The sequence below is a fragment of the Gymnoscopelus microlampas genome, assembly GCF_963454915.1.
Source record: "Gymnoscopelus microlampas genome assembly, chromosome: 13".
Taxonomy (NCBI): Eukaryota; Metazoa; Chordata; class Actinopteri; order Myctophiformes; family Myctophidae; genus Gymnoscopelus; species Gymnoscopelus microlampas.
The window spans coordinates 21,947,584-21,969,921 of NC_139950.1; the positions used below are offsets into that span (position 1 = coordinate 21,947,584).

Below are 22,338 nucleotides of genomic sequence, written 5' to 3' on the forward strand. Positions count from 1 at the left end.
CTGATTCGGAGGGACAGGCAGCACCCTGTACCTTTTGCCTGATGGTAATAGCACATTATGCACATTATGCACTAAATCAGTGCTTCTCAAAGTAGTGTCCGGGGACCCCCAGGGGTCCTTGGGGGGGGTTCTAAAGGGTCCCCAGTAAAATGTATAATATAGTAATATAATACAGCATCACAATCATTTCAACAACTTTAACCATATTTTGCTAAAATACCCGATCCACAAGCACACAGATTTCTTTAACACAAATCTTCACTTCTGGGGGTCCCTGGCACAAAATCATCAACCTCCATTTTCTGGTCCACGGCCAAATACATTTCAATTTGGGGGTCCTTGAGAACCACTTAGGGGATGTGTTGACGTTTGTCCCATCTACAAGTCTACACGCTCAGATCCTCCTCCTCCTTTCTGTGAATTCCCATCAGGTGCCCCCACAGCGGATCATCTGTTTCTATCTGCTTCTGTTTTCTGTCTTCCTCGGTCACTCCAGCCACCTGCATGCCCTCTCTCACCGCATAACAAATCCATTCCACTCAAACTAATCAGTCAATGGTTGAAGAGAAACGTGTTATTATTTGACCTAGCAGATGCAGTTGATTTCTGTTTAGTTCCTGTGCATAATTATGTGTACGTGCAGGCATGGTCATACCCGTATGTGTGTGTGCATAAAACACTATTTGTAGAAATAAGAGGTTACAAAAGTTGCAGCTCTAATGGGTTATTTTTTTTCAGGGCTAAAATGACAACAGGTTTACATACTGTGAGTGAGTAGACACACAGAATCTGTGACAGTCAGCCAGCTTGGATTGCCGTTCGTTCACAGCCTGAGTACTGAGAGAGAAAAAGAGTACTGAGAGAGAGAGAGAGAGGGGAGAAAGGGGTCACAGAGATTAGAGCGGAGGAGCTAACCACAGCGGAATGGAGAGAACACATCTGTCAGGCTGGAGATCATGGCAGGCCAAGAACACTAAGGAGCTTACAGCGTTAATCACAATAGGACACTATGGTTCTAGTGCAGTGGGGCATTACATAAAGCGCCCCCCCATTATCCACCGTCAGAGCTCCGCACACTGGACAGTCTGGCCCGAGCCTGACTGCATGGCGCTGTGTGGCAGACTGCTAGCGTAGCCACCCCCCCCTTCCTTTACTTTACATCCCCTTTGTCCCCCATTCAGTCACGCCGAGCCGAGGACCGCCAGGCAGGTCCACTCTCCAGCTGTCTTTGCGTTTAACATTTAGCCATTTAGGCATAAAGTTAACCACTGGGGTCCCCCAGGGGTCTGTACCCTCTTTTTCCCCCCTCTACACCAAAGTCCAGAATTCAAAATTGACTTAAGTAAAAGTACAAAAGTATTGGCATCAAAAACACAACGTGTCGCGATGCGACGCGTTGTGAGCTTGTAGATCTGCTATTTTCAAATAGCCTACGTATAAAATAGGCCTAAAGTGGTTAATGTATGTTTTATAATATCATAATTTATATCTGAAAATTAACTAGTAACTAAAGTGTTCAAATAATTAATAGTGGAGTAAAAGTACAATATTTGCCTCTGATATGTAGTGAAGTAGAAGTTAAAGTATAGACAATTGGAAATACTACCACTGGCAGTACTGTAGATCTGCTATTGTCGGTGAACGTTCGCCTAGTTTCACCTAATATTATGACTTATTATGACACACCCAGAATAGGGATGCTAGGGTTCATGGGGTTAAACAGTTCATTTTGCTCATCGCTGTGTCCATGGTGGAACGAGCCTGTGAGACTTTAAGTTGACCGAGGTGATTTGCACGTCTCTGAAGCCAATCATCAAATTGAAGGCTTACATATTTCAGCTTTAGACTGAGTTTCATGACCCCTAGTGATGTGGGGAAAGCATTCAAAACGCATGACCAACCTCATGCACATGCACAGCTGACCGTGTTTTCCCACACTCGCTGAAACAGATACACAGTCAAACTAATCTGTGTTCACAGATTTAACTCTGATAGTGTACAAATGGAACCAGAGGGACCATTACGGGTCTATAACGTTGAGAGAGCATACAGTTTGAACCAAATGGACCCGTAAGAATTAAATCGACACTGGGGATTTTCATACCGTACACGTTTCTCATCTATCAGCAGCAATATGTGCGCTCTCTCTCTCTCTCTCTCTCTCTCTCTCTCTCTCTCTCTCTCTCTCTCTCTCTCTCTCTCTCTCTCTCTCTCTCTCTCTCTCTCTCTCTCTCCCCCCCTCTGTCTCTCCTAATCCTCTCAAGACGCACGTGAGCAGAATGTGTGCACGGAATCAGAGCAACGGAGACAAAGAGAGCTGCAGAGGGAGAGAGAGATGGAACACACACACACACACACACACACACACACACACACACACACACACACACACACACACACACACACACACACACACACACATCATCATCACTGTTATCTCACTCGAAGTGACACACTTTTACCTCCCTCCGCTCAGCTCACCTCATCTCACCTCATTTCATCTGGGCTCAGAGCGGACACCTGCAGTCTGCCTGCCGCTGTGTGTGTGTGTGTGTGTGTGTGCGCGCGCGCAGGCATGTGTGTGTGTGCACGCACACATGTGTGTGTGAGTGTGGGCTAGCCAGTAGATGTGTGTGTTTGTCCTTCAGCAAACTCTGCACTGTCCTTCAACTGAGTCTACTTGGGTCGTCCTCACACTAACCCCACACACCAGTACTCTCTGTCTGTCTGTCTGTCTGTCTGTCTGTCTGTCTGTCTGTCTGTCTGTCTGTGTGTGTGTGTGTGTGTGTGTGTGTGTGTGTGTGTGTGTGTGTGTGTGTGTGTGTGTGTGTGTGTGTGTGTGTGTGTGTGTGTGTGTGTGTGTGTGTGTGTGTGTGTGTGTGTGTGTGTGTGTGTGTGTGTCTCCTCCCCCCCTCTCTCTCTTACACTGTCAGCACCCTGTCTCTGACGTTCTAAACGCTACAGGAGATGAGCTTACCCCTCCAAACGTTCAGCTAGCAGAGTGCACACAGGGGTTATGCACTTATGTATTATTGATTACCTTACATGATGTCCTGACCTATGAATCAAACTGATTAAGAGCCAGGACCTAATTAACGTGGATACCTGTCTTGTGAAAAACACCTGTGGTGTGTATGTATGTCTGTGTTTGTGTGCTTGTGTGCATACTGTGTGATGTACAGTACTACAGGTTGATGTTTGAGTGTGATGACTGTGTGTTTTGCATGCATGTGACTGTATGTTTGTACATTTATGTATAATATGCTTAAAGAAGTCTTGCTGTGTGTGTGTGTGTGTGTGTGTGTGTGTGTGTGTGTGTGTGTGTGTGTGTGTGTGTGTGTGTGTGTGTGTGTGTGTGTGTGTGTGTGTGTGTGTGTGTGCGTGCGCGTGCGCGTGTGCGCGCACGCGTCCAGTTGGAGGAGGGGGAGAAGCTGTCTCAGAGTGTGGTGTCTATGGGAGAGCAGGCAGGAGAGTTCCTGCCTAGGGCCTACCTGTCTCTGGGTCTCTGCTGCAGTCTGCAAGCCTCTGACGGTCAGTCCAATACCCTCTCCAAGCATGAGGGTTGATGATGCAACAAAATGGACCCATGTCCGAAGCAGCTGCCAAGACAGAAGTTATCTTCCAATAAAGATATGATTAAACAATAAAACAAAATGACCTAATAGTAGTCATCATAAACTGAATAATTAAGTGAATTACAACAATAATACAACCCTAGTCTTCACACAGGGTTACAAGTGGATAGATTAACACTAACACAATACGATCAGTCACTGACTCTTAAAAGAAGACAATTCATTGTGTGTTGAAAAGTCACGTGTCTTTTGTCTCCAGCCACTCTGAAAGCTGACCGAGACGAGTTCAACAAGAGAGCCCTGACAGCTCTGAGCAAGTATGAACACTGTCTGCCTATCATACACTCACTGGTGGAAGATGTACTCACAGTAAAAGTAGAAATACCGCTATGTAGAAATACTCTGTTACAAGTATTATACTTTTGTACTTTTACTTATACTTGTATTTCCAAAGGTACAGCAGCTTCATGCAATAAACTGTTGGGTCAGTCATAAGTCATAAAAGTCTGTTGTCAACGATAAGAACATCCATAATACATACAATATACATCTAAAGTAAAAAGTTAGAAAACCAAAAAACAACCACTGCATATTGCACTTGACCAATAGCACTTATTACACTTGACTATGGTGAACAAAGATTTCTGGATTGTATTTAGTAATGCATTAAACGTTCATCAATGTGATGTTGCAGTAAAGGTAGGGCTGATTTTAATTGCTTTATGTGTGCTGCTGGGTAGCTTAACCTATAATAGTACACGTATAGTAGAAGCACAGTAAGTATTAAAAAGGGGAATACTCAAAGTAAAAGTCCCTGAATTAATGAATACTCAGGATTGTCTACTGTATGATTCGTGTGCATTTCCTACACTGAGTTAACACCCAAATGTGACTGCATTGTCATCTTTTATAAAGAAGACTTGATCTTGAACTGTTTTTGTATAGTTTGTTTGATCATACCCCAGTGCCAGATGGGTGTGGCTTACTACTAGTGAGCCCTAGAAAGTTTGATGCAATCACATGAAACTTTGTGAAAGTCAGTTCTGCATACACATTCTGTGATCTATGAGCTTTCACCCACCCATCTGGTACGCTTTGCATGGTAAAACAAACACCTGGCTTTTTGTCTATAATATCTACTTCGCATTGCCCGTCTCTTCCACAGGGCCCACACTTTGGACCCCCAGGATTCACAGATCGCTATGTACCTATCTCTCCAGCTGGCCCTGGTACGCCAGGTATGGTCCTCTGTCTCACTGTGAGTCTTCCATTTTGGACCCCCCCCCCCAGCCCTACTGACTCATGACTGCACACGGGACCCCCTTTTTTCTGATATGCCTATCCCTAACCCTAACCTTAACCTCACAAAAATTATGCCTAAGCTTAACCTTAAACTCACAGAAACTATTCCTAAACCTAACCTCAACACCACAACCATCTGTGGTGAAGCCCTTTGCAAAAGAGGGATGACTGCAAAATCCTCTGTGTAAAATGATCAATTTGTAACTCTCTGAATTCACTCGCTGCCTGCAGGTGTCGTCAGCCATGGAGCCCCTGCAGGTGGCTCTGTCCCTCCGCGGGGATGACTTGCACTCCCTGCACCTGCTGGCCTTGCTGCTCAGCGCCCAGAAGCACCACCGTCACTCCCTGGACACCGTCAACCTGGCCCTCAGCCAGCACCCCGACAACTTCAAGTAAGTGAGCCTGGCCCTCAGCCAGCACCCCGACAGCTTCAAGTACCAAGCGCTCAAACACAAAATACACGGGGTCACCGCTATACAGTACAGTGTGATCCTCCAGCACGCGCATGCATGCGCGTGTGTGCGTGCGTGCGCGCGCGTGTGTGTGTGGGTGAGTGGTGCAATGAGGCCCATTCCCAGTCAGAGACCTCTCTGTGGGGATAGAGTGTCTGAGCTCTACTGTGTGTGGGGGGCCAACCACACTCTCTCTCTCTCTCTCTCTCTCTCTCTCTCTCTTTCTCTCTCTCTCTCTCCCTCTCTCACACACACCCTGACTCACGTACACTTGAAGCCTTATTTAGACGTGCCAGACTTGACTGCATTGCAGTACCTATACGCCACATACACCCTTACCCTTTAACACTGCAGCTATGACCCACGTCTGATCATCTGCTCACGTACTCTCACTCTGTCTGGGTCTGACTAACACACACACACACACTGATAGATACATATTTAAATAGAATCGTTGCGATGGGAGCTTGTAGATTGGCTGTTTACACAACTTCTCTGATTTTCTTTTGAAAAATGTTGCTACTTTTGTAGGAAATAAAAAAGCGATATTTACCTGCGACCCATACAAATGGGTCCACAACCCAAAAATGAGTCCGAACCACTGTTTGGGAAACACTGCACGATTTGACCCAGGTCTAGTACTGTATTACAGTATGTGTATACTGTACAGTACAGTTTCCTTCCATCTTGCTGCGTGCTCCACATTGTTGCTTTGACTTTGACAACCAATGCAGAAGTAGCACACCTGTGCTGTAGTATCCTGGTTGAATGGCTGTGTGTTGCATCACCTTCCCTTTTAGTTTTTCCAATGTTTTTTCTCTCGCCGCTCCTCCTCCCTTTTTTGAAACGTGCTGGTAAAAGCACTTCCTGTTACAACCATTGGGGGTCACTGTTGGTCTCCACGGTCCCAAAGAAAGCAGAGGCGGATGGGGGATACATTGCTCAAAGAGCCAGAGAAGAAAATGTAGGAAAACAAGAAAATTGATCGAGGAAGGGAGGGAGGGATAGAGAGATGGATTGAGAGAGGGATGGGGGAGGGAGAGAGTGAGAGAAGGATGGGGGAGGGGGAGAAGGAAGAAGCAAAAGGGAAAACACTGAGAACAGTATAATATTTAGATGAGGTTACTGTGCGCCATTGAAAACTACAATCTTCTCTCCCGCACACACACACACACACACACACACACACACACACACACACACACACACACACACACACACACACACACACACACACACACACACACACACACACACACACACACACATGTACACACAGGATTCACACAAATGTACAAACACCCATTCCATGGAGTTGCTTTGCCTGCTTTGACCCATTTAAGATCGCTTTCCTGGGCTCAGCCAATCACATCGCTCTCTGTGCCAGGAATCCCCATCGCCCGGCAACCATGAGGTCATATAGGTAGAGCAGTTATGGAGTTGTTCTGGAGAGACATACAGTAGACTAGAGAAATACAGTAGAGACATGCTGTACAGTAGAGACATACAATAGAGACATACAGTAGAGACATAGTGTACAATAGAGACAGACAGTAGAGACAGACAGTAGAGACATGCTGTACAGTAGAGACATACAATAGAGACATAGTGTACAATAGAGACATACAGTAGAGACATGCTGTACAGTAGAGACATACAATAGAGACATACAGTAGAGACATAGTGTACAATAGAGACAGACAGTAGAGACAGACAGTAGAGACATACAGTAGAGACAGACAGTAGAGACATACAGTAGAGACCTACAGTAGAGACAGACAGTAGAGAGTAGAGCTAGAGTGGGAGGCAGAGAGGGGATTTTTTAATAATATTTCAATGTAAATCATTCGGTTGGGATTCAGCTGTGTGTGTGTGTGTGTGTGTGTGTGTGCACGTGCGCAAACATCAAAGCTTAGTACACTAGTGCAGGGCATCCCCCTGACGGTTGTATGTTTATGTGTGTTTAAGTATGTGTGTGTGCGTGCATGCATGTGCGCATGCGTGCGTACGTGCGTGCGTGTGTGCGTGCGCACATGGCTTCGTGGGCATGCAGTGGTAATCTTGCACATGCATATTTGTGCATATCTCTGTGGCAGTGTGCTGCGCATGCATGCATGCATGTGTGTGATTCCTGTTAGCAATCGCCCCGGCACCGCGGCAAACTGTCAACTCGCTGTAGCATACACCCAATCCTCCTCCACTGTTCTCCCACATCCTCCCTCTATACCATACACCCAATCCTCCTCCACTGTTCTCCCACACCCTCCCTCTATACCATACACCCAATCCTCCTCCACTGTTCTCCCACATCCTCCCTCTATACCATACACCCAATCCTCCTCCACTGTTCTCCCACATCCTCCTTCTATACCATACACCCAATCCTCCTCCACTGTTCTCACACTCCCTAACTCTATAACAGTGTTGATTTCGTTGACTAAATAAAAACTAAGCCTTGATGACTAAAACTATGACTAAATATATACTGACAATTTGGTCAACAAATAAAAACTAGACAAAAATGTTTGGGAGGGACTAGTGGAGAAGAGATCCAATAGAACTAAGACAAGTCATCATGGGTGCGTGCGGGTGTCACAGACCAAAAATAGTTGATCTACAAGCTTGTAGATCAGCTATTTTCGGCATGCTGCTAAGTGAAAGTCATTTTGATGTCCTCACGGCCTGCCAAAAATACATTTTAGTCGACTAAATCAACTGTAGATTTAGTCGACTAAAATCTTTGGATATTTAGTCGACTAAAACTAGACTAAAAGTAAAACATTTCAGATGACTAAAATATTACTAAAACTAAACAGAATTTTATTCAAAAGACTATGACTAAAACTAAATCAAAATTTGCTCTCAAAATCAACACTGCTCTATACCATACACCCAATCCTCCTCCACTGTTCTCCCACATCCTCCCCCTATACCATAGACTCAATCCCCCTCCACTGTTCTCCCACGGGACTCCCTCTTTCATTGGTGTGTCGCCCAGGTTCCGCATAATAATCCCTAACCTTTAACTTCACAAAAACTGTGCCTAAACCTACTGTAACCCTAACCCTAACCTCACAAACACTATGCCTAATAACCCTAACTTTACCTAACCTCACATAAATTATGCCTTAAAGGGGCTACACCATGAATTAAAAAAATATATATTATATATAAATATTGCCCCCTAATACGTTTTAAACAGGTTGTAAGCCTAAAAAACATCCAGATATTTTTTCTCACAATCTGACTGTCTGTCATTCCAAGCTTTTTCAGCTGCAATACCAAAACGTCCTATTGGGCAGGGGGGAGCTACTGAGCAATTCTGTCTGGCCATCGTCAATGCAAAATCTGTGCAAGTGACATCACTTGCACAGCCATTCTGAAATGGCCTGTTCAGACACGCCCATTCAGGAAATCCATGAAATGAGCATGAATGACTGAATGTTTAAAAAAAATATTTGTTTTGGTACAAGAGACACTGGGGAGCCCAAAAAATACTAAAAACCTAAAAAAAATGAAATTCATGGTGTAGCCCCTTTAACCTAACCTCAAAACCACGTCAAGCTGGGTGAAACAACGGGAAAAGAGTCTCCCGTTCTCCCACATCCTCCCCCTATACCATACACCCAATCCTCCTCCACTCTTCTCCCACATCCTCCCTTCCTTCCTTCCTTCCTTCCTTCCTTCCTTCCTTCCTTCCTTCCTATTTTTCCTATTTTTCATTCATTCCCTTCTTCTCCCTTCTCCACTCCTTTTTGCCTTTTTTATTCTTTTTTTTTCTCCCTTTCTTTGAAATTTTAATCAGCCAGTAAACAAGCATGCATTTCAATGTGAAATGGGATTCTGCCACCGAGAGAGAGATACAGCTGAGGCGAGAAGACGAGAGGAGAGGAGAGAGAGGGGGAAGGGAGAAGAGAAGAGAAAGTGTGAGAGGAGGGAGAGCGAGAGAGAGAGAGAGAGAGATACTGTAGGGCCACGCGACTGCGGTCTCGCGGTTTGTACTGAAGAGAATGATTAATCCCTCACTTTGATTCTGTATCCATCTAACAGGATGTTGCAGGATGAGTGTGTGTGTGTGTGTGTGTGTGTGTGTGTGTGTGTGTGTGTGTGTGTGTGTGTGTGTGTGTGTGTGTGTGTGTGTGTGTGTGTGTGTGTGTGTGTGTGTGTGTGTGTGTGTGTGTGTGTGCGTGCGTGCGTGCGTGCGTGCGTGCGTGCGTGCGTGCGTGCGTGCACGCATATGCACGCGCACCTTAAAATCCTAAGTGTTCATTTAACTCAGAGAGTAACCAAGTGTGAGGGTACACTCAGTTACAAAGGGATACATTAACATTGAGGATTTTACTGTGTGTGTGTCTGCATGCACATGTACAATCAACACACCCGCTCAAGTATGCCTTCCCTTGCTTGTGAGTGTGCATAATTGAGCTCATGCCGTTGCCGTGCGTGTGTGTGTGTGTATGTGTATGTGCCCTTGTACTGTATCTGTGCGTAGTGTGCAGTTTATATATCTGTGCATGTTCGTGTGTGTGCCTGTGTATCTTTGCATGTGTCTATTATACCGATATGTGTATTCCTGTTGTGTGCAGCCATGTGTACGTGTGTGTGTGTGTGTGTGTGTGTGTGTGTGTGTGTGTGTGTGTGTGTGTGTGCGTGTGCGCGTGCGCGTGTGCCTGTGTTAGAATACAGGCTGTGATCTGTGGGAGTGTGGAATACTGTAGATGTACCACTTTTCCCGGGGAGCGTTATTAGCTATTTATATATGAGGTTTACTCTGGCGCTCACAGCTCTCAGCGAGCCACAGCCAGAGAGTCTCTGCACTCAGCTCACTGGCTCTTCATGCACCTTACCACATGGCCCCTGTCCTCAAATTGTGATGTTTTTGGGGTCACAGCAGAGAGGCACAGGACAGGAGAGTAAAGACTGAGTTATACTTCAGTTGCAAGCCATTTCGCGTGCAGAAAATAGCAGATCTACAAGCTAGTATAAATCTGTATAAATCAGACTTAAGCCTCGGGAGGCGTTTGATCCTAGGCCGGCAGGAATCGGGTGCTACACTATCTCCGGCAAACAGCACCAGCCTGGATGTTGTAAGTCAAACGAATCAAAGTGATGGATCTCAAGATTCCAGGGGTTTTATTTGTCACTTATGTGCTCAAGTATGTGCAATGACATGTTGGTGTGGCATGCTCTCCCTAGCTATTGGCTGCACATTGAAAGGTCAGCTGCTGGAGGGGTAGTGTTGAAAATGTAGTGTTGAAAATGTTGAATTTGGTTGTAACGTCAGTGCAGCAGTAGACATTGGAGATGCTCTGCACTCACCACAACACCAGAGCGCAAGTGACAAACGACTCTTCATTCATATCAATGGCACTTGCTGCCTATGTGCTTCCTGTGTGAAGGGCCCGTTGAAGGTGTGAAAAACAGCATCAATATGCACAGACATTGGTGTTAAGAATGACTATAGACTGGCATACAATATATAATGGTTTGAATTTGGAATTGCATCTTCATGGGGTGATGAGGTAGAATATATATAAGTTTACTAGATTTTCAGGCCGCTACACGTTCTTCAAATATAATCCTATATTGTGCTGATCAAAGCAAAGGACCCCGAGTTACGCCCATTTGAAATTACTAGAGGTTCGGGCTGCTACGCGGCCCTCACATCCAGAGTGCGGGCCGTGTCAGTGCTTGTCCCTTTATGCCCATATATGGAGATCTCTGTATCTGTCAGTCCTTGTCCCTTTTATGTTTTTTTTCCCCAGCAGAGTTTCTAGTGTCTCTGTGTCTCTCTGGAAGAGGTTGCACATGAACTCTGCAGCCGCACTGAGGCGCTCCAACACAAACACTCTGACATTAAGCTGCTTCACACAACAAACATCAGCACCACGCTGCTGTTTGTCCAAAAGACACAATATCTCCTCTCCCACCGACGTCATGTGTTCATTTATCGACAGCCGTACAGACTCCTTTTGACACATTTTACCTCGTTTATCCAGCTCTCACTGACTCTCCACATCGGGCTGTTATTTTGCTGCGATCAAGTCAACGATGTGAGAGATTAGCTATCACAGACGGACGGACAGGGGGTGAAACATAGTCTTGCGCCATGCCTTTCGGCCTGGCGGAGACAATAAAAAAACGAAAGTAAAGGAAATGGCCATTTCTGCAACAGAAGTAGTCAACAAACTATACTATGAAAACATGGGCCACATTGGCAAAGAATGTAAGAAAGAGGCAATCATGTAGAAAATAGCCGATCTACAAGCTTACAAAGCCTCTCAACGTGAGGCGTTGCGAGCTTGTAGATCGGCTATTTTCACAATATTTACTTGTGGAACGGAGTCAAACAGAATGGTAGGCTGCGTTGCCAGGTCTGACTTTGTGTCTAAGCAATGGTCGGCTTATTTTTGCGCGCCTTTGGGCTCGTTTGCATTGTGCGCACGGCAGCGCTTGTTTAGCGTACGTCAGCGCGACGTGGCAACGGACGTGGCAACGTGAAAGGTGATTGGCTGGTGAAAAGAAACACCCGGACGTGAATTTTGTGTTGGCGAAGTGATTTAGCGTACGTCAGCGCGACGTGGCAACGGACGTGGCAACGTGAAAGGTGATTGGCTGGTGAAAAGAAACACCCGGACGTGAATTTTGTGTTGGCGAAGTGATTTGCATAAGTATTGGAGCATAATGCGTTTGATATTAATTGTACATCCTGCAAGTACAGTGATGGGATGCGAAGCAGCTGGTGTCACAGGCAGAATATTGAGGAATTTTGGGGGAAAATGTGGAGTTAGTTGGGCCATGTGTCTGCTTGGCAATTGAGCACATACACTCGTGTACACTCCATGACTGTGGCCGTCAATTATGGTAGCAAGATGAGTCAAGGTGACATGAGCGTGACGGCGTAGTGATATGAGCAGTGTTTGTGGCAAGTTTGGTGGCATAGGATTGGAGCAACAGCGTGCCTGTGGTCCTCGGGGGGGCCCCTGACATGGCCCCTGTGGGCCACACGTGGCCACTGGTGTGACTATTCTCATGCCAGACCCCTGAACAGTGTTTGTGCCAAATTTGGTACAGGTCAGAAAACGGGTTTGGTTGTTGTTTTCATGACGTCCACCATCCACCCACCGTCCACCTATTTTAAAATAGGATTTACAGAATATAAATGGCTGAATAAATTACTAACCAGGACGTATGGGATATACATTTGTGAGTGTTGTGCGTATTTGTGCTGTATGTGCAGGGTTACCAAGTTTGCATCGTGTGCCCCACCCACGGAGATGGAGGCCCACTCGACTGTGCATAATATGATTCACACACACACACACACACACACACACACACACACACACACACACACACACACACACACACACACACACACACACACACACACACACACACACACACACACACACACACATACGCATGCACGCACGTAGGAGGAAACACATTTCAGCACTAGGTTAGGTTTTCACCAACACACCCCTCTTAAACGCTGTGCCGCACTGCTAATGGGGAGTCTAGAGACACACACTCGCATGCATGCACGTACGCACGCACACACACATGCACAGTGCTGTGGACAGCTGTGACAGGTGTATGCTGAACAGCGCGTCCCCCGACAGAACTTGTCTCCTCTCCACACGTCAGACTCAGGCTACTTACATTATAGCAGCACACCTCAAGTAAAACCTGCACCGCTTCACTGTCGGGTGGGACCCTTGTATGTCCGAAACGGTTCCTTTTTTATTATTATTTTAGAGAGATTTTTTTATTGTGAAAATAGCCTATCTACAAGCTCACAGTGTGTCGCATCTCACCACGATGCACTGTGAGCTTCTGCTCTTTTCACTGCTTCTCTGTGACACTGTAGTATGAAGAGGTAGGGCGTTACTTTACAGAAAAGGGTGAAAAGTTTAAATATGGACATACAAGGTTTCTGCCCGACAGCAACGACTTCCACTCCACCACCAGCACTTTATACTTCTCCACTACATCTCAGAGTCAAATATTGTACTTTTTACTCCACTACAATTATCTGTCCGCGTTAGTTACTAGTTACTTTGCAGATTATGATTATTATTACAAAACACACATTGACCAATTGAGCCTTATTTTATACGTCAGCTATATTATGTACAAGCTTATTTTTTTTTTGCCTATTTTCAAAATAAATTAACATTTTTGGTACTTGATGACAGGAATACTCACTTATGTATGTGTATGTGTAACAGGAATCTTACATGTAACATCTTCAGTGTGGTGCTAATTTAAAGGAGTAGTTCACCCAAAAAAATTGATGACCGGCGGTCTCTCCGGTAGAAGACTCAAAGAGTCTCCCTTGAGTCTCCTACCGGATACATTAGCATCTTTTCGCCAGTAATAACATTATTGGCTTAGGAATGCGCAAAAACAAAAAAATCTCCATGAATTCAATGCTTCACGGGGTTTGTAATTGATAAAAAATAAGTACATTTTTGGGTGAAGTACTCCTTTACGTAAAATAAATCAGAGTACTTCTTCCACTACTGCCTGTCAGCACCACAACCAGCATCATCACCACCTCCCTCCCTGTCTCTCCATCCATCAGGAGGACCCCATACACACAGACACACACACGCACATGCACACACAAGCACGCGCGCACACGCACACAAACTGACCCGCCAGCCACTAACGAGGTAGGATGTCCCTTGGAGGTACCTCCCTTGACACAGCCCGTCTCGCTTTGATATTGATCCTCCACCATCACACTCTCTCTTTCTGTCTCTCTCTCTGTCTCTCTCTCTCTGTCTCTCTCTCTCTGTCTGTCTCTCTCTCTCTCTCCCCCTCCCCCTCCTCTGTTGGAGGAGTGCTTCAACACATGCAGGGAGCAGACAGCTCAGCAGGCAGCCATCACATAGAGAGAATATCCTTGATGTCGGGCAGAAACCTCTTATGTCCATATTTTAAGTATTTTTTGTTGTTTTTTTTTCTTTGTAAATGAATGCCCTAATTCGTCATACTGCAGTGTCTCACAAAAGTACCAAAAAAGCCACAACGCGACTGTTTTGAGCTGGTAGATCAGCTATTTTTGCTATGTCTGAATCCAGAAAAGAAACAGTTTTGGACATATGAGGTTTCCACCGGACAGCAACAATATCTCTCTCTCTCTCTCTCTCTCTCTCTCTCTCTCTCTCTCTTTTACTATGTGTCACTATATTTCGTCCTCTCTGTCTCTCTGTTTTATTATTTTCTTTCTGTCTCTCTCTGTCCGTGTCTTTTTCGCTCTCCATCTCCATTCTGCCTCTGTCTCTCTACCGAGCTCTCTCTCTCTCTCATTCTCTATTTCTCTCTCTCTCTCTCTCTCTCTCTCTCTCTCTCTCTCTCTCTCTCTCTCTCTCTCTCTCTCTCTCTCTCTTTCTCTTTCTCTTTCTCTCTCCTCCGTTGTTCACACTCATGGATGAGTGATGCCCCTGACAGAATGCATCCTCTGAGAGCCCCCTGGCACTTAGACACACACACACACACACACACACACACACACACACACACACACACACACACACACACACACACACGTACACACACACACACACACACACACACACACACACACACACACACACACACACACACACACACACACCAGAGACTCCCTCATCACTTAACCAGTTGTGTTCAGCACAAAGAGCTGAGTGAAAACACACTCCATCTCTCCACCCCTCATCAACCTTTTGACACAGCACTGCAACACGCACGCACGCACGCACGCACGCACGCACGCACGCACGCACGCACGCACGCACGCACGCACGCACGCACGCACGCACGCACGCACGCACGCACGCACACACACACACACACACACACACACACACACACACACACACACACACACACACACGATGAATATCTTTAGTCTCTTTGTTTGGTATGGATCTCTCTGACTGTATATTGTTGCAGTAGTTGATGGGACCCGAGCTCCACCCTTCACAGCCAAATGCTCAGAGTTCCTTTGGGTCCATAGGATTTTTTTTTCTTTATTGATTGAATACTAATTAGTCAGAGATGTAAACAGCACGTGGTACAGTAACACATGTGCGGCTCTATAAAGGGCCAAAGTGGCTAAAGCCACTAATTTGGGATTTAGGACTAGGCAATCGGCGTTCCCCCGCAAAAATTGCTATTTTGGGACACCTCCAGGCGCAAATAGTGGAGTCGGCGTAATGAATAGTGGGTATAGCGGGTATAGCGGGTGCAAAATAGCGTTTAGAGACAGTGCCAGCTCCCTAATTCACGGGTAATGGGACGAAATTCACGGCTAGTGGGCAGCGGGTGCGGGTTTAGCAGTCCTAAGGCTAAAAGAAAAAAATCCTTGTTTCCATTTTTAAATGCACAATTTTATTGTGCATTTATATATCTATTATCTACTGCATACAGCACTGTATTTTATTATCTAAGTAACATGTACTGTATGTACATATACAGCATACAGAACATGCATACAGTATGAACGTATTTACATACAGTAGCTATGCATGTTTGCCTGTATTTGTATTTGTTTTAGTTTTTTTATTCCTTTATAGGGACAGTTACCGTGCAAGTACAGAACACGTTGAAAGCAGCTGCCTTTTGCTTTGCATCACAGTCCTGTTATGGACTCTTTGGCTACACAATAACAATCCTCAGTGTGTTTACTTTGCATTTTCCAGCAGCACACGTTCAGGTTAGCACCTCAACCAGTGCTGCGCTGTCTTTCCCCAAGCACACTTACGGAGAGTTCTGACATATCGTCTCTGTCGGGTGGATGTCAAAAAGTAATTCAAAAACAGCAAAACCAGCAGTTCAGTCAGACCACTCTTGGATTGGATTAGAATATATATTTATTAAGCAAGCTTGAGCATGGATATAGAAATCATGAGGAAGCATAGTTTGGCGTCAGGCCTCTGAATCCATTCATTCCCTGTAAGAATAACATTTTAATGAATGTTACATGCCAAATAGCATTTACAGGGAATGAATTAACCCCCCGTGGGGATCTAGAAACAGAGCCTACAGGTGGATGCCGGGGAGGCGGGTGGGATGACTTTCATGGGCAGCGGCATGCAGGTAAGCAGTGAGCAGCAGATCTCAGCAGCAGCAGCGGTAGAAAAGCACGTCAGCTCAGCTAGACAGGGAAGCCAGAATGAGCAGGTAATAGCGCAGTACCTTTAACCACCCGATCAGGAGAAAAAGTGCATGTGACTATAGTCACCTGATCGGATGGCCCAATCCCTTGGACAGTTGCCTGTCCTGAACTAGCTCCGTAAACTGCGCATCCTATCTACAAGCTCAAAACGCAGTCCCTTCGCACTGCGTTTCGAGCTTGCGGATCTGCTACTTTTGATGCGTTTGTGTGATCAAGTAGGGGTGTTAATTTACGGAAAAACAAAAAAAGTTACAATATGGAGATGGAAGGTTTCTGCCCGACAGTAACGCTATAACTCACACAGTATACGGAGAGTTCAAAAGATCTCATACAACTCATTAAAACCGGAAAGGTATCTGTGTCATTTTTAGATAGCGTTGGCTATTCAAAAATTGTGTGTGTGTGTGTGTGTGTGTGTGTGTGTGTGTGTGTGTGTGTGTGTGTGTGTGTGTGTGTGTGTGTGTGTGTTCCAGTCTGCTGTTCACTAAAGTGAAGCTGGAGGAGATACTCCAAGGCCCAGCTGTATCTCTCCAGACCTGCGAGGACATGCTGCAACTCTGGCAGAGCCGCTATGAACTCAACCGCAAGTTTGTACTGTATATATATATATTTACGTGTGTGTGTGCATCCATCCACCCATTGTTGTGTCATCTGTAGATTGTGTTTGCATGCGACTGTGTGTGGTGGATTGGTGGGTAATGTGTGGTATAGACTTACACATGGCATGTGTGTGTTATTTGCGTAGTGAAGCATGTGTAGGCATCCATGTGTGTGTGCAGTGTGTTTTTCTCAGCCCTAACCTCCATGCAGTGTTTGATGTACATGGGGGGAGGTGTTGACTGTACTGTGCTATTGATTATCTGTACGGAGTGAATGTGTGCATGCATGCATATATGTATGTATGTTTGTACTGTAATGTGCGTCATTCTTGTGTCCTTGTACGTTTCTGCAAGAGTGCCTATGTGTGCAATTCCTCTGTGTGTGTGTGTGTGTGGGTGGGGGGGGGGGGGGGGGGTGCGCGTGTGCGCGCGCGTGTGTGTGTGTGTGTGTGTTCTTTAATTCACTTGAGTGTTTTTTGTGCATTTGTGTGTCTTTCTGCATGATTGTATTCATGCATGACTGTGTATGTACGCTGTTCGTTTGCGTGTGTGTATTGACACCGTGTGTGTGTGCGCGCGCGCGCGCGCGTGTGTGTGTGTGTGTGTGTGTTTCAGCGAGACAGATGACAGCAGCAGTATCCCTGCAGCAGATAAGCCAGAGGCCAGCCCTGTGAACAGGAAGCCCTCCATTCACCTCACCCTGCCTGACTTCCAGGACGACTCCACTGGTCTGAACTCTACCTGCTTAAAAGCTTACTGGAAAGGGACTGGCACAGTCAGGGCGGCAGCACATTAACATTAACCACTTGAACCCTATATGTGGTTGACCGCAGTCCCTCAGGGCTCTATACTAGGGTCTTTTCTGTTTTCCGTTATTGTGGGGAAAGCTTTTGCTGAAAATAGCCGATCGACAAGCTCACGGCGCAACGTGGCTAGTTTCAGCAAAAGCTCTCCCCACAATACGGATGCTGGAGTTTACAGTGGTTAAATTGATGATTTCCTTTAACGGAGAGGGGGCCGTTTTTATTTTTAAAGGGATAGAATTAAAAGTCAGCCCATGGAGACTAAATTAATTATTGGCTTAGGAATGCGACAAAAACTAAAAGATACCCATGAATTGAAGTCTCCATGGGATGATTAATCGATAGAAGAAAAGTCATTTTGGGGTGAACTATCCCTTTAAGACAGCTGGAGGCACAGTTGAGACCCATGGTTTGAGCGGTTGGGTTAGAGCCAGTATGAGAGCTGGAAAAGCAAAAAAAGAAAACATCCGAGGGATTAAAATGGTTCTCTGTACAGTAGGGTTTAATACCGGGATTCCCGGGACTCGGGAATCCCGGTATTAAACCCTACTGTACAGTGAACCATACTTAGTAGAAAGGCCTATCTACAGCTCAGAGGAATAACTATTATAATTAGCCAAGTTACTTGCCGCGTTGCCGACCAGGACAGGGTCCCATCGTCCCGTTTGTGCCGGTGTCACACAGGTGGCTACCCCAATCATCTCCCGATATATGTGGTATGGAACATCTTGTTCTAAATCTGATCAATTTGATAATTTTCTTGCATATTTAATAGCAAATAGATAGGTGTCAATGCTTACTAGGAATACAGGATAGGTAGGCACAATAGGGACATCTGGGCACCTCTGTGTAAAATTGTCTATTTAAGTACTGTATCTACATATAAATGCATTTTAGTGGGCACTTTTCTTTTTTTTTACCCTTTAACAGGAATTCCCTGGAAGCCCGGGAAAAGGTCTGAAAATTCCCGGGAATTAAAATGTGCTATTTCCCGGAAAATATTAAACCCTACTGTACAGTATGACTCGCAGGATGGACCAGTTTGTCAAATGACTGTTTGCTCATAACGTGGTGCAACACGTTGTGAGCTTGTAAATCTGCTATATGCTGTAGGCCTATATACAAAATGTTCGCCCCAATAGGGACGCAAGGGTTCATGTGGTTAACCTGCCAACGTATTAATGCCACAAAATGTTAGGATTTTTTTAATGTTGAATATAAATTTGTAAGCTTTATCTGACTTTTGCAACGTTGTACACTGATCCCCTACTCTGACAAACTGACAGGGTCCCAGAGCGCCCCCTCTGTGGCGGCCTCTCGTTTGGACGCAGCGCTGTCAGAAATATCAGCCATCAGCTCGGCTCAACGCCATGGACCCACCCACACCTGGGCCACTCTGGAACGCATCTGGTTACAAGCTGGTAAGTACAAAGATCAACTCTAGCACACTGATTCCTAACCTGTGGGCTGTGGCCCACTGCCATGAGGAAATTGCAAGTGGGGTCCCCAAATAAAATGGTACGCGGCCCTCACACCTACGTTGCACCTAACGGAACCGATGCTGTATGTCTGGGTCATAGTGCCGGGTCGGCTATGTATATGACACAACAATGGGCTATGTACCTGTTGTACCCGTCTGTCTGTGTCCCTTTTGTACCCATATACTGTATGGAGATCCCTGATATCATTAGTATTATGCCTATACATGGGCGTATCGTGTTTGTTTATGGTTGTGTCTGAGTCAGAGTGACGTGGCCGTGGTCCGCCAGCCCACCCTCCATTAGCCAGTTTTAATATAGGATATTGAAGCAATAAAAAGTATTAACAAGAGCTTATTGTGACTAAATAATAACTATTGAATCCATTTGGAACACAGGCTCTATTTTCCCATTTCCTGAAAAGTAACGGTTTTGGACATAATAGGAGTCAAGGTTTCCGGCAGACAGTGTGGAGGTTCGGGTGTGTGGGGTTGGGGGGTAGGGGGGCGGTAGTGCAGTGGAGGGAAACAGGAAAGGAAAGGAATGCTGGTACAGTGGATACACTCTGTCTCTCCACTCCAGTGAAGTGGACAAGTGCAGGACGCATTTTGTGGACGAGTGCAGAGCGCGTAGTGGCAGCCTGAGAGATAATTATACTACTGTAGGGGCGACACACACACACACACACACACACACACACACACAGACTTGAGAGAAACAGGTGGAGAGAGAGTATGACAGGAAAAGAGAGAGAGAGAGAGAGGTGTGTGTGTGTGTGTGTGTGTGTGTGTGTGTGTGTGTGTGTGTGTGTGTGTGTGTGTGTGTGTGTGTGTGTGTGTGTGTGTGTGTGTGTGTGTGTGTGTGTGTGTGTGTGTGTGTGTGTGTGTGTGTGTGTGTGTGTGTGTGCGTGCGTGCGTGCGTGCGTGCGAGGATATTGTAAGTGAACACCCAAATTATTGGCAAAACACTGACATTAAAAACATTTTTTTACCAGCACTCTGTCTTCTCTAGCTCAATAAAGAAAATAACTTTTAATTGACTAGAAAAACTTAGTTTAATTGTGATATTGAGAAATAGGAACCTAAAGTATACTATCTTGGTTCCATTGATCCAAGCTGGAACACAATCCATTGATTGAATCATTAAAATAAACAATGCTCTGAAAAGCCCTACTTTTTGTGGGCCCTGATCCAGAAAAGGTTGGGAACCAATGTTGTAAATAGAAACACACACGCGCACGCGCGTTCGCGCACACACACACACACACACACACACACACACACACACACACACACACACACACACACACATCAGGGTGTTGCGCTAGCCAGCTGGGGGGGGATTATGTCCCCGGTGATCGACCGTAATGCTATAGTTATTTTCATCAACTGACCCCTGACCCTCAGCCATTCCTCTGCTGAGAACAGGCAAAATGGAGTATGGCGTGCCCTGACTATAAAACACTGTCCCAAACTGTGTGTGTGTGTGTGTGTGTGTGTGTGTGTGTGTGTGTGTGTGTGTGTGTGTGTGTGTGTGTGTGTGTGTGTGTGTGTGTGTGTGTGTGTGTGTGTGTGTGTGTGTGTGTGTGCTTGTATTACTATAATTGTGAGGGCCAAATGTCCCACAAGTATACGGTATAATGGTTGTTTTGTGGTTAAAATAGATTTTTACAGTTTGGCTTGCAATGAGGAAAAGATTCAGGTTGGTTTAAGATTAGGTATTTGGAGGTTAGATGTAGGGGTCTATATTTTAAATGTAGTCAGGCTCGATGTCACACAGAAATATTGCTGATCGGCTATTTTCAGCGATTTTTTTAATGTCGTCCTAAAATGTGTATGTCCTCACAAGTATACAGTAGTAATGCAAACATGTGTGTGTGTGTGTGTGTGTGTGTGTGTGAGAGAGAGAGTCCCCCATTAGAACAACATTCCACTCGTTATGGCTCACTTCCTGCCTCTGAATTTCACATTCTAATCGACCAAATATTGCAAACCAACGTACGCACGCACGCACGCACGCACGCACGCACGCACACACACACACACACACACACACACACACACACACACACACAGGGCTCCTTAGGCTGTGGGACACAGCACACTGTATGTGACCCCACACAGACACACACACGTCTATGAATATGAATGAACTGTACACCCACGGATATGAATGCGCATATAACACACACACACACACACACACACACACACACACATACACACACACACACACATACACACACACACACACACACACACACACACACACACACACACACACACACACACATACACACACACACACACACACACACACACACACACACACACACATTACATCGCTATTATTGCTATTTTCTCATTTATGTGAGAGCTCAGGTGAGGCCCCTCTTACGTAAGCCCCAACATTGAATCACTTTTCCCTGAGATGACAAAAATAAACACGGGCATCAACAGTGCATGTGCATGCGCTAAATTCCCCCATCTGTGCACCTTTGAGACACACACACACACACAGACCTGGGGCTGTCCATGCACGCAGCAAACGCATGCACTGAAGAGTCCCCCCACACACACACGCACGCACACACACGCGCGCTCACACACGCACACGCTCACGCACACACACAGTGGCATATGCTGAGCATACCCATCCGCAAACACACACTCACTGAAATGTTTACTCATGCACACAAAATGAACGTGCACGGAGGTGTCGGCGGCTGTGAGCTTGCAGATCATCTATTTTCGGCGCGCGACACGGCTGTGCGACAGGAATATGAATGGGTCTTCACACAGCCGTGCACACGCTCTGCTGTCAGTGAACTGAAACGGTTGGCCTCTCAGTAGCTGCTGCAGGTCACTCCAGTATTCACTGCTATTGGCAGTGGTGGAAACTGGAAAAAGTACTCAAATTGTTTTACTTAAGTAAAAGTACCAATACTGCAATGTAGTAA

At 45.7% G+C, this 22,338-nt stretch overlaps 1 protein-coding gene across 1 annotated transcript in view; it reads left to right on the top strand.

Annotated features, from left to right (window-relative positions):
- The window catches only part of ttc7a (tetratricopeptide repeat domain 7A), a gene marked incomplete at its 3' end in the record, with an annotated part of 73,503 nt that overhangs the window by 30,545 nt on the left and 20,620 nt on the right, over window positions 1-22,338 (top strand). Inside the window, exons 12-18 of the mRNA XM_084075540.1 lie at window positions 3,414-3,531; window positions 3,835-3,892; window positions 4,741-4,813; window positions 5,109-5,269; window positions 16,973-17,086; window positions 17,714-17,826; window positions 19,188-19,322. Coding sequence (XP_083931666.1) covers window positions 3,414-3,531; window positions 3,835-3,892; window positions 4,741-4,813; window positions 5,109-5,269; window positions 16,973-17,086; window positions 17,714-17,826; window positions 19,188-19,322 — 772 coding nt within the window. The remainder of the gene's footprint in view (window positions 1-3,413; window positions 3,532-3,834; window positions 3,893-4,740; window positions 4,814-5,108; window positions 5,270-16,972; window positions 17,087-17,713; window positions 17,827-19,187; window positions 19,323-22,338) is intronic.